The sequence below is a fragment of the Vicugna pacos genome, chromosome 6 (genome assembly GCF_048564905.1).
Source record: "Vicugna pacos chromosome 6, VicPac4, whole genome shotgun sequence".
NCBI lineage: Eukaryota > Metazoa > Chordata > Mammalia > Artiodactyla > Camelidae > Vicugna > Vicugna pacos.
In genome coordinates this window covers 70,988,520-71,004,847 of record NC_132992.1, presented here as the reverse complement: position 1 = coordinate 71,004,847, position 16,328 = coordinate 70,988,520, and the positions used below count along the sequence as shown (strand labels likewise).

The window sequence follows — 16,328 nt, the reverse complement described above, 5'->3', positions numbered from 1 at the left end:
AACTGAAGTATTGATGAATGATATGATATATACAGCATTTTGTTATATTTCATTATAGTTTTTCCTGTACAGATATTTGCATCTATATTTTCACAGCTGAAATATACTTCAAGTCCAGTTTAATATTAGAGTGATACTTTTTAAAGTTTAAAGTAATATACAGTGTTAAGGGGCCCTGAAAAGTAATGTCACCAAACACCAAAGTAGGACACTTTTGAGAGTAAAAGAGCTGCGAGAGTAAAAGAGCTGTGAACCTGGATTGCCCTAGCAAGCTGAGGTTGCTTGCCTGGATACTTCGTTGCCATATTAATTTTTCAGAAATTGTATCCTGACGTATTTATTTGTTTGATTTTCAAAATAACAAAGACATACTTCAGAAATCATACCTGGGAATAAGTTAAACTCTTGCCATGTTTAAGAATCACTCCATTATCTCCTCTTCCACAAAATCTGGACTCCTTTTTTCCCCATTCTGAGTTGGATGGCCCTCTCTGTGGCTCTGGGACATTGGTTTTTGGTGATGGGTGAGGGTGGGGGTAGGGCAAGGCTGGAATTTTGCTCCTCCCCAGCCCAACCCCACAAGGGACATCTGGCAATGTCTGGAGACATTTCTGGTTGGCACAACAGGGTCTGGGGTAGTGCTGTAGGAATCTAGTGGGTAGCAGCCAGGAATACTTCTCAGCATCCTGCAATACACAGGACAGTCTGTCTATTCCCCCAAGAAAGAATTATCAGGCCCCAAAAGTTAACAGTGCCAAGGTTGAGAAACCCTGCTTTATGGTACCTTTATCATAGCACTTCATAAAGACAACTGTAATTGTCAACTGGTTGGCCTTCCCAGCTAGACTGTCAACTCCATGAAGACAGGTGATCTATGTATCTTGTTGCACGTTTAGAACATAGTCGACACTTAACAAGGATTGAAAGAAGGTGGGAAGGTACATCCAGATTCAAACTTAGAGAATCGTGCTGTGAGATCATGCTGCTTGTAATCAGCCAGATGATAGGCATTTCATTCATTTAACAAATATTTAGTAAGCACTTACTACGTACTAGCAATGTTTGAGATACTGAGAACACAGCGATGAGCAAGACATAGTCCTGCTCAATGAAATTTATTCTTATAGAGGAAGACATACAATAAGCAAAGAAACAAGATTATTTCAGACAGTGATAAATATTATGAGGAAAATAAAGGTGTAAAGCAATAGTGAATGATGGGGCAAGGACGGCATATTCTAGGTAGGATGAGCAGCTGACATTTGATCTAATGATGAGAGTGAGTCAGCCATGGAAATCTCTAAGTTAGGGAGAAGAGCGATCCAGGCAAAGACCCTGAGCCCAAAATAAAGTGGCCAATGAAGACCCAATGAAGAGGGCCGGGTCATTCGTGCCATGGAAATGTTTGGATTTTATTCTAACTGCAGTCGGAAGCCTGATTTATGTTGTTAAAAGATCACTCTGGCTTCCTTGGGAGAACGTGTGAAACATGGATATTAAGAGTTTAAAACACTTGTCATGAAATACAGCGGTCACATTCTCAGCTACGTCTCATCAAAGGTGAAACCTCCCAGACCCAGAAGGGGGCGCTCTAGGTGCCGGGTCGACAGACTCTGCACTCTTGATTTTTCAGAGAAGTCGGTGGCTTCTGGGAGCGGCTGCGTCGCCCGGGGCCTTCCTCTCTATCCTTCTGTCTCTGTGGTAGCCGGCGGCCGGGGCTCCGCCCCTCTTCGGCTGGCTGCGCGCCCTTCGGACTCTACCCGGAGCGGACCCCGGGCTGCTGGGCTCCCGCGTCTGTCGGATGTCCCGGGTCATGGCGGTCCGGAGGCCCGGTCCTGGGGCTGGCGCCAGGTGAGCGGGGCGGCTGGGGAGGAGGGCCGGGCCTCGGGGCGTCCTACTCGGGGCCGTGTGGGGAAAGGATTCAGCTGCCTTCCGCCCTTGTCCGCGCCGCCTGAAGAGCCCGGCCCCGGCGAAAGACGAGCTCCCGAAGGGGCGCCCACCTCCCCTTAGACTCGAGGCCGCCGGCCCCTGCTCTCTGGGTGTGAGGTCCTGTCCCTCGGATCTGGCTTTTTTCTTTGTTTTGTTTTTTAAAGAATCTCAAGTGCACGGAATCGAGAGGGACATCCTCAGTGCTTGGCCCACTGTGGGCCAGTGCAAGGCCCCTCTTGTGTTTTATTTTATCTTCCTACTTTCGTTCCTTATTCTCAATCCATTTCACTCCCCTTCTCAGTCACCCACAGAAGTTTGCGTATATGTTACCATAAAAAATATACAGTGGTTTTGAATTCGTATAAATGATAATACGCTGTCATTTAAAACAAAACAAAACAAAACAAAACCTTTTTACTCAACATTGTGTTGTTGAGATTATCCTTGCCATAGTAATCTGGTTTTCACTTCTGAGTGCTGCATGGTGCTACCTAAGTGCATTAGACCCCGTTTTACTTACACATTCCCCTAGTGAGGGACACCTAGATTGCTTCCAGTTTTTAACCACTTGTCTCTTTTGTGGATATGTGTGATTTACTTTGGCTTGTTCACCCGAGGGTAGGATGCTCGGGCACATTTAATTCTACTAAATTGTTTCTCTGGAATGGTCACACTCGACTTCCCAACAGATTGCATAAAGTTTCCTGTTTCACCCACCTTATCCCCTTCCAACGCTTGGTATTGTTTGGTTTTCTAATATTTATCAATCTAATGAGTGTAAGGTGGTATCCCATTCTGTTAATTTTCATGTGTTAAGTGTTTGTGTTTCCTCTTTTCTGAACTGTCTATTTTTATCCTTTTCTGTGGATTTCCTGCCTTCCAGACTTGCAGGAATTCCTTTATGCTCTAGATTGTATTGTCTTGTTTTCCACTCTAAAAATACCTTCTCCACATCTTTTAACTTAATCTGTGGCAATGTGTTGAACAAAAATATTTAATTCTACGTTAAATGTATTTGTTTTCTCCCTTTTTAGTTTCTGGTTTAGGGTCTTATAATTGTGAAAAACCTCTATTTCCCTCAAGATATTCTACATTTTATTAACTAACTAGTGTTACTTTTCACACTTAGATTTTTAGTCCATTTGAAGTTTTTAGAGTTTATTTTTGTAAATAGTTTGAAGTAGTGACCTAAATTTTCCTCCACCATTTTCTATTAATAATAACTTCATTAATAATTAAAAATTAGAGAAGCCATGTACTGTTGTTAAGAGCACAGATTCTTGGAGCCAGGCTGCCTGCATTCAAACCCATAAGGCTGCCACTTACTAGGTGGGTGACAGGGCAACTTCCTTAGCCTCAGTTCCTTATCTGTAAAATAGGATATAGTCTCCATCTTTTAAGGTTGCAATGAGTAAATCAATTAATACATGTAGAACATGTGTAGACCTACTGGGCACACAGTATGTGGTGTTGGCACATAATATGTGTTTAATATGTCCATTCTTGTGATATAACCTCCATCATATCTATTATATCTATCTATTACATCTACCTCTATAAACTATTTGAGTTTTCCTCTATTATGTGCCTGTAAACATAGGTGATTTTTTTGGTTTTGGTCTCTCTGTTTCATTCATCTTTTTGTTCATGTATTAGTACCACACATTGTTACTACTCCAGTCCTGTAATAGGATATGTCTTAATAACTTGATGATTTAGGTCTTCCTCCTTCTTTCCTGTTTCTCACAATTGCCCTAAGCCATTCATGGACCTTTGTATTTCCATATAAAGTTACTCAGAGAACTCCTAGTTTTAAGTGGTGTGTTACACTGACATCGTCGTGCAAGCTCTATTGAAGTCTTCTTTCACAACCTACAATGGAGCTTTGGGTTTTTGGCCTATCATCTTCACTTTTTGTAAACCATTCTTTCTGCATGGCCTGGACTTCCCTCACAGAAGAACGCAGATGAACTCGGTAGGTAACTGCTCTCTAAGACTCAATTGTTTTCTTAGGCTTGTCTCTGCTTCTCCTGCTTCTCTTCTTCAGGCCCAGGTTAGACCTGCAATTTCTCCAGCGGTTCCTGCAGATACAGAAAGTGTTGTTTCCCTCTTGGTCATCACAGAATTCCTTGATATTCCTGACCCTTTTGTGTGTGGCCCTACTGGGTGAGTGGTTGAACGAGGCTAATGGGAGGAGGGCAGCCCTGATGTGGGGTCCTTTTCCTTTGTGGGGTATTGAGAGGGCAAGGACTCAAGAGGACGCCCCCTGTTGTCTTTTATCACCCCTCATCACTGATTCCTGACTCCTCTCCCTCCCCCCAGAACAACTGGTGATCTACCAGGTTGGCTTAATTCCCAGTCAGTACTTTGGGGTCCTAGGAAACAAAGACTTGGATGGGTTTAAGACCCTGACATTCCTGGCTGTCATGCTCATCGTCCTCGAGTCCATGGTAAGGGCTTCTGCCTGTGTCTTTGTTCGTCCCCAGCCTAGAATGGGTGGAATGCTTGGTGGGGCTTGGCCACCAGGAAGCAGGAACCAAGCTGTGGGTGTATATCCCCTCCCTTTTCTGGGAACGTGGGGTCAGAATTCTAGGCAGGGCATTGATCTTGCTGATGGCCCACATAGACCAATTCCCCAAGTATTTTAAGCTCTTAGGGCTAGACCACAGCGTTCTGGTTTAATTCAGCATTAGTGGAAACGATCATTGATCATTGTCCCTTCCATTCACAGAACCCTTGCTGCAGAGAGCTCAGAGCACTGAAAAATTGGGCTCAGCAGCCAGAGCTACTGCTGTCCTGGGTTGGGGGGCGCTGAGGCTGTGACTGAGCCTGGCACATGTCACATCTCCCAGCGTTTGCACCTGTTGCTTTCTTGCATCGTGGCCTCGTTTCCCCACCCCTTGTTCACTTGCTTTACATCTGCTCACTTTTCACGATTCCTCCACTGTCATCTCCTTCAAGTCCTCTTCGACTTTCTCTTTCATATTTCCTCCACCAAACTCTGCCCCTTCAAATACTAATACTTTGAGTTTACCTCTGCTCTGACATTCCTTACACCCTTGTGATTGTTTCCTTGCTAGACTGTGAGCTCCTTGTTATTTCCTGTGTGCTTAGCATATAGATGTTCCATAAATGGAATGGTGAGAGTCAGGGCTCTGCTAGGACTCAGCCTAATGTTCTCTGTCAGGCTGCGCTACCTGTTTTCTTGAGGAAGCCACATCTCATCACATTTTGACAACTTTTGATGGGTCTTTGGTCAGTAAGCACCTGTGTATACAGAACCCTATTCCAAGTTTTAGGGGACAGAAAAGTAAGACCTTAAGTGGAATAGAAGATATTGTCCCTTATTTGACACAATATTGTAAAATGACTATAACTCAATAAAAAATGTTAATAAAATAAAATAAAATAAAGAAGAAGATGTTGTCCCCTAATCTCCAGAAGCTCATCTGCTCTCAGAGTACAGTGTATGGGGGGCGGCTAGAGGGCCTTGCTTTTGGTAAGCTTTTCAGTGTTTGGAGAAGGAATGAACACATGAGTGAATGAGGAATCCCATGACTTGATGCTTTAGCAGGCCGAAGTGCTGAGTACACAGTCGAGTGGGCTGGGACCCGGTCAACAGGCTTTCCGTCAGCCTGAGCTTGGCTCTGAGACTCACAGGAAGACTTGCATCTCTCCCTTCCCCCTTGCCTCCCCCACTGCACAGCTGAAGAGCTTTGACCAGTTCACCTGCAACCTGCTGTATGTGAGCTGGAGGAAGGGCCTCACGGAGCACCTCCACCGCCTCTACTTCCGGGGCCGCGTGTACTACACCCTTAACGTGCTGCAGGACGACATCGATAACCCGTAGGTGCCCCCTCTCGGTCCTTGCTACCCTCTGCATGGTTCTTCCAACTGGCTCAGCCCTGGAGAGTCGCGGTGTCAGACCCCATGAGATCATCTACAGTTACCTACAAATGTTGCTGCCCAGAGCCATGGGCAGGGGTGGGAGGGTGTTCTGCAGAGGACCCTGGAGGGGCTTCAGATCTGAGGACAGGGAACTAAAAAGAAGAAGCCAAGAGTAGCTCCCTTTTGTCCATTTCATATCCTGGGCTTCCAGCAAAGGCACCGTCTGAAGGAAGTGTCTTTGGTAGAAAAAGCTAGAAAACCAGGTTTCTGGTTTTCAGCAGTAAAAAATTACTGCTCTCTAGGGCTCACTCTGAGATTCCAATCCCCATTCTGTCATCTCAGCTCATTAAGCCCCAGGTTCCCTTTCTGTAAAATGAGGATAATAATAGTTCCTGTCTCAAAGGATGTAATGAGGATGAAATGGTATGATTCACGTCCATGTGCCTGTAATGCACACGTACGGTGCCTGGCACATAGCAAGGGGGCTGATGTAAGTTAGCCATTGCTATTTGCAGGTGAGAAGACTGAGGCCCAGAGAATGCAAGTAACTTGCCCAAGGTCACATCTCTCTCGGAATTGGAGTCATTGTGGCCCTGGTGGCATGATGGGATGTATGGAGTCTCTCTTCATTCTCACTCCCCACCCTCCCAAGCACTTTTTTGCCTGAGGTAACCTTTCCTCAGCTCAAGCTGAGTTTTGAAGCATAGATTCTTGGGAGACGGCTGCTTATTAACTTCTAGGCCTCTTCTCTGGCTTAACCTGCACAGAGCTTCCACAGCCTGATAGCTGAAATGGGGGCAGGCTCAGGATTAGAAGAGAGAGACTGGAGGAGGGAGATAAATGGGATAGCTTTCCTGATCATTCAGAGACTCAGGTCTTTCTTTGGCTCTGCCCAGAGCTGGCTCAGGACCCTTGGGTGCTGAACCTTTCAGTTGCCACTTTTTCTGAGGGGTAAACTGAAGCACTATAAGGAGCAACTATCCAGAACCCTGTTTGAAGATGCTAAAGGTTTCACTGCCTCTAGAAAACCAGCCTTTGTCTGCGTCCATCTTCTCATGGGGTTGTTGCTGGCAACACTGAAAGGCAAGGTCTGAAAACAAGATAACATGGAACTGTCTTATCTCTCTGAACTCTTGAGCCCAGCTCCCTGGGTCCAGTCACTGTGTCATTGCCTCCAGGGACCAGCGCATCAGCCAGGATGTGGAACGGTTCTGCCGGCAGCTCAGCAGCATGGCCAGCAAGCTGATCGTCTCCCCCTTCACCCTCATCTACTACACCTATCAGTGCTTCCAAAGGTGATGCTTCTCTTGCCAGAGTCCCTCCTCCTCCCCTGCCTGGCAGTTCTGCAAAGTCCCTCACACATTGGGTGGGAGTCAGCTCTCCCAGGTCAGGGTCCAAGAGAGGCTAGTCTTAGATGAGGGGGAGGGTATAGCTCAGTGGTAGAGTGCGTGCTTAGCATGCACTAGGTCCCGGGTTCAATCCCCAGTACCTCCATTAAAATAAATAAATAAATAAACCTAACTATCCAACCCCCCCCCAAAAAAACAGAGGCTAGTCTTCCCTCCTTCCCACCTGTACCCCAAGAAGTCTACCCGGCATGCTTGAGCCCCTGCCCTCCCTTTGGTCCTGTGTTGTGTCAAAGTCACAGGGATTCGAGGCCCCCTGACAGCTTAGACAAGGTACCAGAGGTCCCCGAGGGGTCTGAGATAGGACAAGGGCTGCCCAAAAGGAGGCTGGAGTCAGGGCTGAGGCCTGCGGGGATGTGTAGCTTCCCACACTCTCCTCTCTGCCTTCCAGCACAGGCTGGCTTGGTCCTGTGAGCATCTTCGGGTATTTCATCCTGGGAACCATGATGAACAAAATGTTGATGGGTCCCATTGTGGCGAAGCTGATGCAGCAAGAGAAGCTGGAAGGGGATTTCAGGTATGTCTCCCTTGCTTGAAGTTTCTGGGCTGGGCGCAGTGGTTAAGGGACCAGGAGAAAGACTGTCTAAGTTCAAATTCCAGTTATACCAGGCACTAGTCACATGCTCTTGGGCGAGGTCTTTAGCTTCTCTAAATATCAGTTTTCCCATCTCAGAAATGGGGATGGTACTGTTACCAAGGGAGAGAATTGTGAGGATTTATAAGATTATACACTGAAGATTTATGAGATTATACAGTGGAGGATTTATGAGATTATACAGTACTTTGCGAGAAGCACTGAGAACGGTGTCTGGTTGGCCATCATGATCATTGTCCCTTGGCCTTCTCACTTGCTTCTGTCCCAGCCACCCTGATTCAAGTCAGCCAGTGGATCCAGCCCCTACTCTGTACTTCTTGGCCCGCTCCTTCAGACCTGGCCCTGGGAGGAGGAGGTGCTGTGGCAGGCATGTACCTATCCTCTTTGGAAAGGGCAAGGGGTGCCCTGTCTGCAGGATTCCTACCACCCGACCCTGGCCTGGAATCTCCTACCATGTGACAGTCCAGGGGAGGGTTGGGCTGAGGCAGCCACAGTTTCTAGGTGGAGCCAGGCCCCTCTTTGCATGGAGGTCTTCTTGATCCAGGACTCTGAAAGGAGAGGGACCAGTCCTGCCTATTGTCAGCACACATTTCCTTGTGGTCTGCCCAGGTTCAAGCACATGCAGATCCGAGTGAATGCTGAGCCTGCTGCCTTTTTCAGGTGAGTCTAGTGGGGATAGTTCCCGTTCTGCCTTGTCAGAGCTGGTTGTGGAGCTGGTGGAGAAGGAAAGATGAATTGTACAAGCCTCCTACCATCACTGAGCCCGGGGGCCAGCCGCCTCACACTTGGCTGTGACCCTCTCCGCATTATCTCTCGCTGTCTGTGTCTGCCTTGTCCTGAGGTCCATGGCTTTGCTTCTGAAATGGTCGTTCCTTTTAGTGGCCTAGCATTGGGCCTAAATTTGTTGTGAGAGTGAAAAGATTGAATCTTGCTAATGACTGTAAAGCATTGCTTCTGCCTCTGCTTTTCTGTCTCTAAAATGACTTTCCGCGAGTACCTAATGTCCAAGGCTGATCCTTTGTCTCTGTAGCATGGGAGGGGATGGAGCCTCTCAGATCGGGAGACCTGCTTCCTACAGACACTCCAAGTGGAGCATAGGGATCTCCTGACAGCAGTGTTGTGAAATCCCATTCCTTCCCCCCCGGGCCAGGGCAGGTCCCTGGGCTCTGCCTCTTGTAAAGACTCTGGACTCAGTGTTTGGACGGGCCCAGGGGTTTGTGTTTAAGGAGTGGCAGTTACTCCTTGGATGACCTGGATCTAATAGCCCTGGGACTTTGCTCTTCTGTCCCTCTCCACTGCGGTTTGCAGCTGCCACCACTTGGAGGCACCAAGAATACCAGGAATCTCTGAGAAGGATTGGTTGTGTGGGGCAGGTAGGGAAGGGTGTGCTAAGTTGTTCTTAGATTCTGCAGCCTTGGCTCATGAAACTCTGGCCTCTGGAGAAAACAGGTTGGTTCCTGGGGCCCTGAGTTTGTTCTTCTGCAGCCTTGCTGTCCTTTTCGATGCAAAATCTGAAATGTTCCTGTCCTCCCCCCATCACTTTTACCTGGAGAATTTCTGCCCATCCTTGAAGTTCCAAGTCACCTTCTCTGGGTGCTTTCCCAGGCTCCCCTGTGGTCAAGTTTGTTTGCTTCCATAGCCCTGAAGACACTGCTTGCGTAACGCCTTCCGCATTCCAGGGAAAGAATGCAGTGCATCTGCCTGCCCCTTGAACTGGTTGCTCCTGAAGGACAGGGACTGTTTTATCCGCCTGTCTCACTGGCTGACCAGCACCAAGCCTGCCACCTAGTGACTGCTCCGTGTATATTTGTTTAATAATATCAGCTATTATTTACCGGGAGCCCCTCATGTGCCTGGCACCTTGAATTCAGGAATTCTCACACTAGCCTATTATGTAGGTATTGTAAGCTCCATTTTATAGATGAGCAAACTGAGACTCAGAGGCTTAAGTAACCTGTCATTGCTAGTAACTGGCCAGAGCCGGGATTTGAGCCAGATCTGCTCAGTCTGGAATTCCTGTTCTTTCCACAGACAATACCATGTTGAATGGTTGAAGCAATGACTGGCTGCTAGTGCCAAAAGGGTCTGAGGGGAAGATCACTTGGGTGGGCTTGGTCTCTGAAGGAGCGTGAGGAGGCACGGGGGCCCCCTAGCCGGGCTGAGGCTCTCCAGGCCCCATGGACACCCCAGCCTTTCTCATCAGAGCTGGGCACGTGGAGCACATGAGGACAGACCGCAGGCTGCAGAGACTCCTTCAGACCCAGAGGGAGCTGATATCCAAAGAGCTCTGGCTGTACAGTAGGTGGAGGGAGCCCTGGGAGGCAGGACCCACAGGGTGGGGACAGTCTACTTCCCTCCCTACGCCTCCCTCTCCTCTCTGTGCTGATCAGTTTGCCTTTGCCGTGAGGCAACCTCAGGTGAGTGAGGATCTAGGGAACAGCTTGACCCTGCTTGGCTTCCCGTTCCCCTCAGAGCACATGAATGGTTCCGGGGTCTCCTATCCTGGGTCTCTCTGTCTTCCCCAGTCGGCATCAACATGTTTGACTATCTGGGCGGCATCCTGAGTTACGTCGTGATCGCAATCCCCATTTTTAGTGGCGTCTATGGAGACCTGAGCCCCACGGAGCTCAGCAGCCTGGTCAGCAAGGTGAGAACCCCTCCTGGGAACCCACGTGCCAGGGTCTCGGGATCAAGCCCTGCACTCACTGCCCTCCGTCCTGTCCAGAATGCCTTTGTGTGCCTGTACCTCACCAACTGCTTCACCCGGCTCATCGACCTCTCCGCCACACTCTCCGACGTGGCTGGTTACACACACAGGTGAGGCTGCATCTGACCCCTCAGGTCCTGAGCAGAGCATGCGCTACTGGGAGAAGTAGCTGAGTGAAAAAGGAGCAGAAAAAGTCACCATACACTAGTGGGCATGAGAGAGAAAAAGGTGTAACACCTTCACCTGGGCCCCCAGACCCTCCTCAGGTTTCACTTCTTGCCCAGGATCGGGGAGCTTCAGGAGACCCTGCTGGACATGTCCCTGAAATCGAAGGATGATGAGATCCTGGACGAGAGTGAGTGGAACTTGGACAGGTGAGCGCTGGGCTGGCCGTTCAGTGCAGTGGTTGAGATTTCAGGCTGTGGAAACGTCCGGCCTGGGTTCACCCAGGAGCCTGGCCCCTTCCTAGCTGAGCAGCAGAGTTGTACAGAGCAAATGAAAGAAATCTCTGTCTTGTGCCAGGTACATTGTAAACGTTCACAGTCAGTGTTGTTGTTCTGGCATCTGTGTTAATTTACGCCAACCCCCAGCTGATGGAAGCCAAGCGCACACACTGCCTGGGCCTGAGATAAAACAGGAATCAGAATAGTATCCCTCCTCTGCCTTTGCTCCCTCCTCCTCCCCCTGAGCCCTGCCGCCTGCCCCTTTCCCTGGGGCGTGTCTGCTCTTTGTCCCCCATGCCTCACTCAGACCCAGAGGTATCTTTATTTGTATATTTTGCAGGCTCTGTGATGTTTCTGACCTTTCTGTGCATCAAGGAATTGTTTCCTGTCCTCCTTGTTTTGGGTAAATTAACTGTTCTGTGTCCGAGTTTCTTCATCCCTGTAAAGGAGGCATTAATGAAACCTTCCTCTAAAGGTTGTTGTGAAGGTCAGAAATCATTTGTGGAAAGTGTTTGGATGGTGGCCACAGAGTAAGCTTTCAAAAATGCAAACAGGCTGAATTTCAGGGCCTACACTCAACTCTCTTCTTAGGAGCTAATGCCTTAACTGTTGCCCCTATTCACAATTAAAGCTTCATGTACTGTGAGCCCGGAGGTGGGGGTGGGGTGGAGTTATGAGGGCTGTAGAAATCCAGAGTTGCTGTTCTGTGGGGCAGATGGGCATCTATGGAAAGCCAGACACTCCAAAAAGTATTAAGTATTTCCACTCCCATTTTTACCAGGAATCACACTGATGCCATGAAAACCCACCAGCGTTAGAATTCAACAGATGCAGCTCTGTACCCTTGAGCAAGTCACTTAGCCTTCTCACTCAGTTTCCTCACCCGCCAAGTGAGGATATTAGCTGTGGTTCATGGCTGTTAAGGCTGATTAAGATCAGTCATGGGCAGGACTTTGCCCAGCCTGCCACAGAACAGGTGTCCAACTCCATCTCCATTGGCTAAGGCTGCCATAACAAAGTACCACAGACTGGGTAGCTTAAAGAACAGAGGTTTTTTTTCCCACAGTTCTGGAGGCTGGAAGTCCAGGATCAAGGTGTCAGCAGGGTTGGTTTCTCCTGAGGCCTTACTCCTTGGCTTGTAGATGGCTGTCTTCTCACAGTGTCCTTACGTGGCCTTTTCTCTGTGCTTGTGCACCCCTGGTGTCTCTCCCTCTTCTTAAAAGGACACCAGTCATACTGGATTTGGGCCCTACCCCAAGGGCCTCCTTTTGATGTAATTGCCTCTAAAGACTCTCCAAATGTAGTTCCATTCTAAGGTACTAGGGGTTGGAATTTTAACATATGATTTTGAGGCCATAGTTCAGCCCATAACAACCCCCCAGTCCAGAGGTGGTGCCCCCCAAGGAGAAGGACACCCCCCACACCACCACCAGCAATACTGACCCTATCATCTTCCCCACTCCTCCCTTCTCTGACCCCAGAGGCCCAGGATGGCCAGGAGCAGAGCCGACAGACACCGCTTTTCTCCTTGAGCGGGTCTGCATCTCCGCCCCCTCGTCTAACAAACCCTTAATCAAGGACCTGAGCCTGAAGATCTCCGAGGGGCAGAGCCTGCTTATCACAGGCAACACAGGCACGGGCAAGACCTCTTTGCTCCGGGTTCTGGGCGGCCTCTGGGCAAGCACACGAGGTGAGAACCAGCCTTCCCTGCCTCTGAGCCAGCCTTGGCCTATGAGGGTATGTGTGTAAGAATCAAGCCTTTTTTGGTGGGGAAAGGGAGTTAAGGGGCAGTTACCTTCTCTTGGAGATCTCAAAATGGAGTTTTCTCTGAGTTCGGCAGGCTCAGTGCAGATGCTGACAGACTTTGGACCCCATGGGGTGCTGTTCCTGCCACAGAAGCCCTTCTTCACTGACGGGACCCTCCGAGAACAGGTCAGCCCAGGGCCCACTCCTCCCACCCCACTGGGACTCCTGGTGGTATGCTAGGTCTCGGCCTAGAGAGTCGTGGGACAGCAGGCAAGGTATAAAGTGGCGTGTGCCCAGGAACTCCCTGGCTCTAAGGACGTTTTCTTCATATCTATGGATCAGGCCATGTACTCAGAGCAACTCCTGGGGGCAGGTTAACCTTTGGGGGCCATAAGCCGAATATCACACACGTTTGCTGAGCACCAGCTTGGGTCCTGGGGGCCCTGCCCTGCTGTCTGCCAGCCCAGCCTCTCCCACCAGACCCTCAGCCAGGGTGCTGCTTACTCTCCTCGGACGGTTCCTGGGACTGTTGCTGAGGGAGGGTGTGCAGCCCCACCTCTCCTTGGCCCTTGTCCTAGGTCCATGTGATTTTTGTTTTATCAGGTGATATATCCCTTAAAGGAGATCTACCCGGATTCAGGTGAGCTGGGCCTCGGGACATGTCCTTCTGTCCCATTGTCCCTTCTCTTCTTGACCATGGCCTCACCTGTGCCTTTTGGGAGGGGCCCCAGCCAGGCTGCTGGTTTCAGGTTGGATCCCCTTCTCCTTTGTTTACTATTTTGGGGTCTGTATGCTGACCTCATCTTGTTCTGTCTTCCCCTCCTGGAAGAGAGACACCTCCCCCCACTGGAGGAGAGGAAGGGATTACTTCCTTCACCTGACCTTTGTCTTGTTTATTAAGTACTGTAACCTGTCACTTCAGAGCCTTGGCCCACATTCTGGGGCCCCCACCCCTGCCCTTCTGCTATGATATGCGCCATTTATTGTGGCTACCCAGAGGAACTGATTTCTTGAAGAAGGTTTCTGTGTTTTACAGGTTCTACGGATGATGAAAGGATCATGAGGTTCTTGGAGTTGGCAGGCCTGGTAAGTGAGGGCAGGGACCCTGAGGTCCAAGCCCACCTGGTAGCACAGACCACAGGTGCTGGGCGAGCAGAGCCAGCTCTACTGTCCCTGGCCCAGGGCTGGAAGTATGAACCTGGGGTGGGGGAGTGGGCGTATAAAGTAGCAGTGGAAGCTGTTGGCCAGGTGCAGGTAACAAGCAGCGTCCACTATCTAGCAAATTTTAAAACAATAATAAAACTACATTAGCCTGCTTTTTATTGTCACCACACTCCAGCAAATCTAAACAGTGTAATCAGTGGACTGCTCCTCTCTGCTTGGGGCAGATTGCTCCCCCAGCCCCCACTGTGTACACCACCGGGGGTAGATCTGTCTCGGGTGTGCGTGGTGGGACTGAGGAGGTGCCTCAGGATGGCAGAAAACGGATGGAGGATGGACCCTTTCACGGACATCATTTCCTCTGGATGTGTTACAGTCCAGCTTGGTAGCCAGGACAGAGGGTCTGGACCAGCAGGTCGATTGGAACTGGTAAGAAGGAGGTCAGGGTGCTCTAGATCCAGCTTCCCCAAAGACGGTGGGTTCCAGGGGCCCAGTCAAGGGATGGAATGGCTTCTGACACCAAATGCCAGGGTTTGCTTGTCCATCAAGGGCACGGTTCTTGTCCTTGGGTGCAGAGTTTTGGCCTTGCCTTGTGTGGGCAGCGGGGCTGTGGTGGAAAGGGGAGTGACGTCCATCCTGGGGCAGCCTGTCTGCAGTGAGAACCTCTTCCTGCCCAGACCCATTGTGTGCAAAAGCCAAGCTATATCCTCCTTCCTCCAGAAGGCCTCTCGCTCCCTTTCCTCAGGTATGATGTTCTGTCCCCTGGAGAGATGCAGAGGCTCTCCTTTGCCCGGCTCTTCTACCTGCAGCCAAAGTATGCAGGTGAGGTTCACCCTGTAGGTGCATGTTCCAGCCAGGTACTGTGCGTGCTCACTGGTGTAGCAGCGTGTGTATACCTGGAGAGGCATTTGTACGGGGAGGAGAGCATACCTGTGCATGGCTGGGCATCTGTGTCCCTGCCGGAGAGGACGGCAGGGCTCTGCCCACGAGGCAGCAGTGCTTGGCATCCTCAGATAAATGTTAAACTGCTGATTCTTAAGCCAGTGCAACAGCTGGAGCCAGCCTTGAAAGGGCTTCTGATTTTATGTTCCTCAGGCTCTGCCATCCGTGAATGGCCATTCCTCCCAGCTGTGCCTGGCAGAGGGTGGCAGGTGTGGACTTTTCCAAGAACTGACATCCTTGGGGGAATGAGGATTCCCTGGATTGAGTGATCCTAGGCAGTGGTTGGTGCTTATCTCTAGAAAGCTGAGGGATTTTGTCCTGCCACTGGCTGAAGGCTTCCCAGACAAAGCCTAGCCCTCTATGCCTTTGGCCTATGCTTTCCCTAAGGCAGGGCTCCTGTAAGCCAGAGCAGCTTTCAGCAGCCCCCCAGGTTCCAACTGGAGGTGGGCTGGGGAGAAGCAGAGGTGGGTCTGGAAACAGGACTCCATCTCTTCCCACTGGGTTCTGCCCTCAGTGCTTGATGAAGCCACCAGTGCCCTGACTGAGGAGGTGGAGAGCGAGCTCTACCGCGTCGGCCAGCAGCTGGGCATGACATTTGTCAGCGTGGGGCATCGGCGCAGCCTTGAGAAGGTACCCGTGCTCATGGGATGGCCTCAGGAGGAGGAAGAACCCAAAGACTGGGCCTGGCCAAGGCCAGAAGCCCCTCAAAGTGGAGAATGGAGGTGGGAGAGAGGGCAGGCTCCTATTGTCACAGCCCGGGCAGCCTGATTTCTGTGTGGTGATGGTCTCTTGTAGTTTCACTCCTTGGTTCTGAAACTCTGTGGAGAAGGAAGGTGGGAGCTGACCAGAATCAAAATGGAATGAAGCCAAGGATGTGGCTGGCCACCAGAAGGAGAGCCAAGCTCTTGGAGGTCGAGTCTCCAGGAGAGACCAGGAGGGCTGATGGGGTGAGGAATGAGGCCCAGGTTTGCATCACGGGTCCTGTGTGGGGAGCTCTGGCAGCAGTGGGCTCAGCCCACATACAGCCTTCGTGGGACACAGTCCCGCCAGGGCTCCTCCTGCTGCTTCAGCCAGAGCTTTGTACACTTGAAGTGCTGATTACACTAAAGAAAAACCTGAAAGTATGGGATCTACAAGAAATGAAGGGTCAAAATGGAGAGAGTATTGGACTTGGAGTCAAGAGACCCAGAAATCTTTTAGATCAGTTCTGTTTTGCAACCATAGGTTTTTAACTTTAATCAATTAATTGTTTAAATTTTGTAACTTTTTGAAAAAGAAAAGATAAACTTTTTTTTAAAAAACTTTTTTAAAAAACTTTTCCCTCTTTCTCTTTCTTCCCCATCATAAGGTGATCTTTTTAATTGGCTCTCTGACTTATACTTGAGAGTCTGAGGGGAGGGAGCAGCACTTTCCACTGTGCTGGAACCTTCTGCCCAGGGTTCTTCACTTCACTTGCATCTCCCCACTCCACAATTGCCAGTTGTCCCTGAGCCATTGACCTCGAGGGCCCT

At 49.8% G+C, this 16,328-nt stretch overlaps 1 protein-coding gene across 12 annotated transcripts; it reads left to right on the top strand.

Moving 5' to 3' along the window:
* The first annotated feature begins 1,653 nt into the window (after nt 1–1,653).
* On the top strand, nt 1,654–16,121 carry ABCD4 (ATP binding cassette subfamily D member 4). Of its 12 annotated transcripts, XM_015240771.3 has the most exons (20): nt 1,661–1,851; nt 3,977–4,095; nt 4,252–4,379; nt 5,636–5,775; nt 6,996–7,112; nt 7,615–7,740; nt 8,428–8,478; nt 10,022–10,116; nt 10,344–10,465; nt 10,544–10,635; nt 10,810–10,899; nt 11,309–11,371; nt 12,450–12,658; nt 12,809–12,900; nt 13,318–13,354; nt 13,751–13,800; nt 14,252–14,304; nt 14,621–14,697; nt 15,332–15,447; nt 15,613–16,121. In XM_015240771.3, exons 1-20 carry the CDS (start codon nt 1,802–1,804, stop codon nt 15,679–15,681), a joined length of 1,896 nt encoding a protein of 631 aa, XP_015096257.2. In that variant the 5' UTR covers nt 1,661–1,801; the 3' UTR covers nt 15,682–16,121. The 12 variants fall into 12 exon arrangements, 11 of the variants coding, with proteins under 11 accessions (XP_072819512.1, XP_015096257.2, XP_006206128.2 ...); XR_012073750.1 differs by lacking the exon at nt 15,613–16,121 and having other exon boundaries at nt 1,654–1,851; nt 14,103–14,304; nt 15,332–15,393; XM_006206066.4 differs by lacking the exon at nt 11,309–11,371.
* The last annotated feature ends 207 nt before the right edge of the window (nt 16,122–16,328 follow it).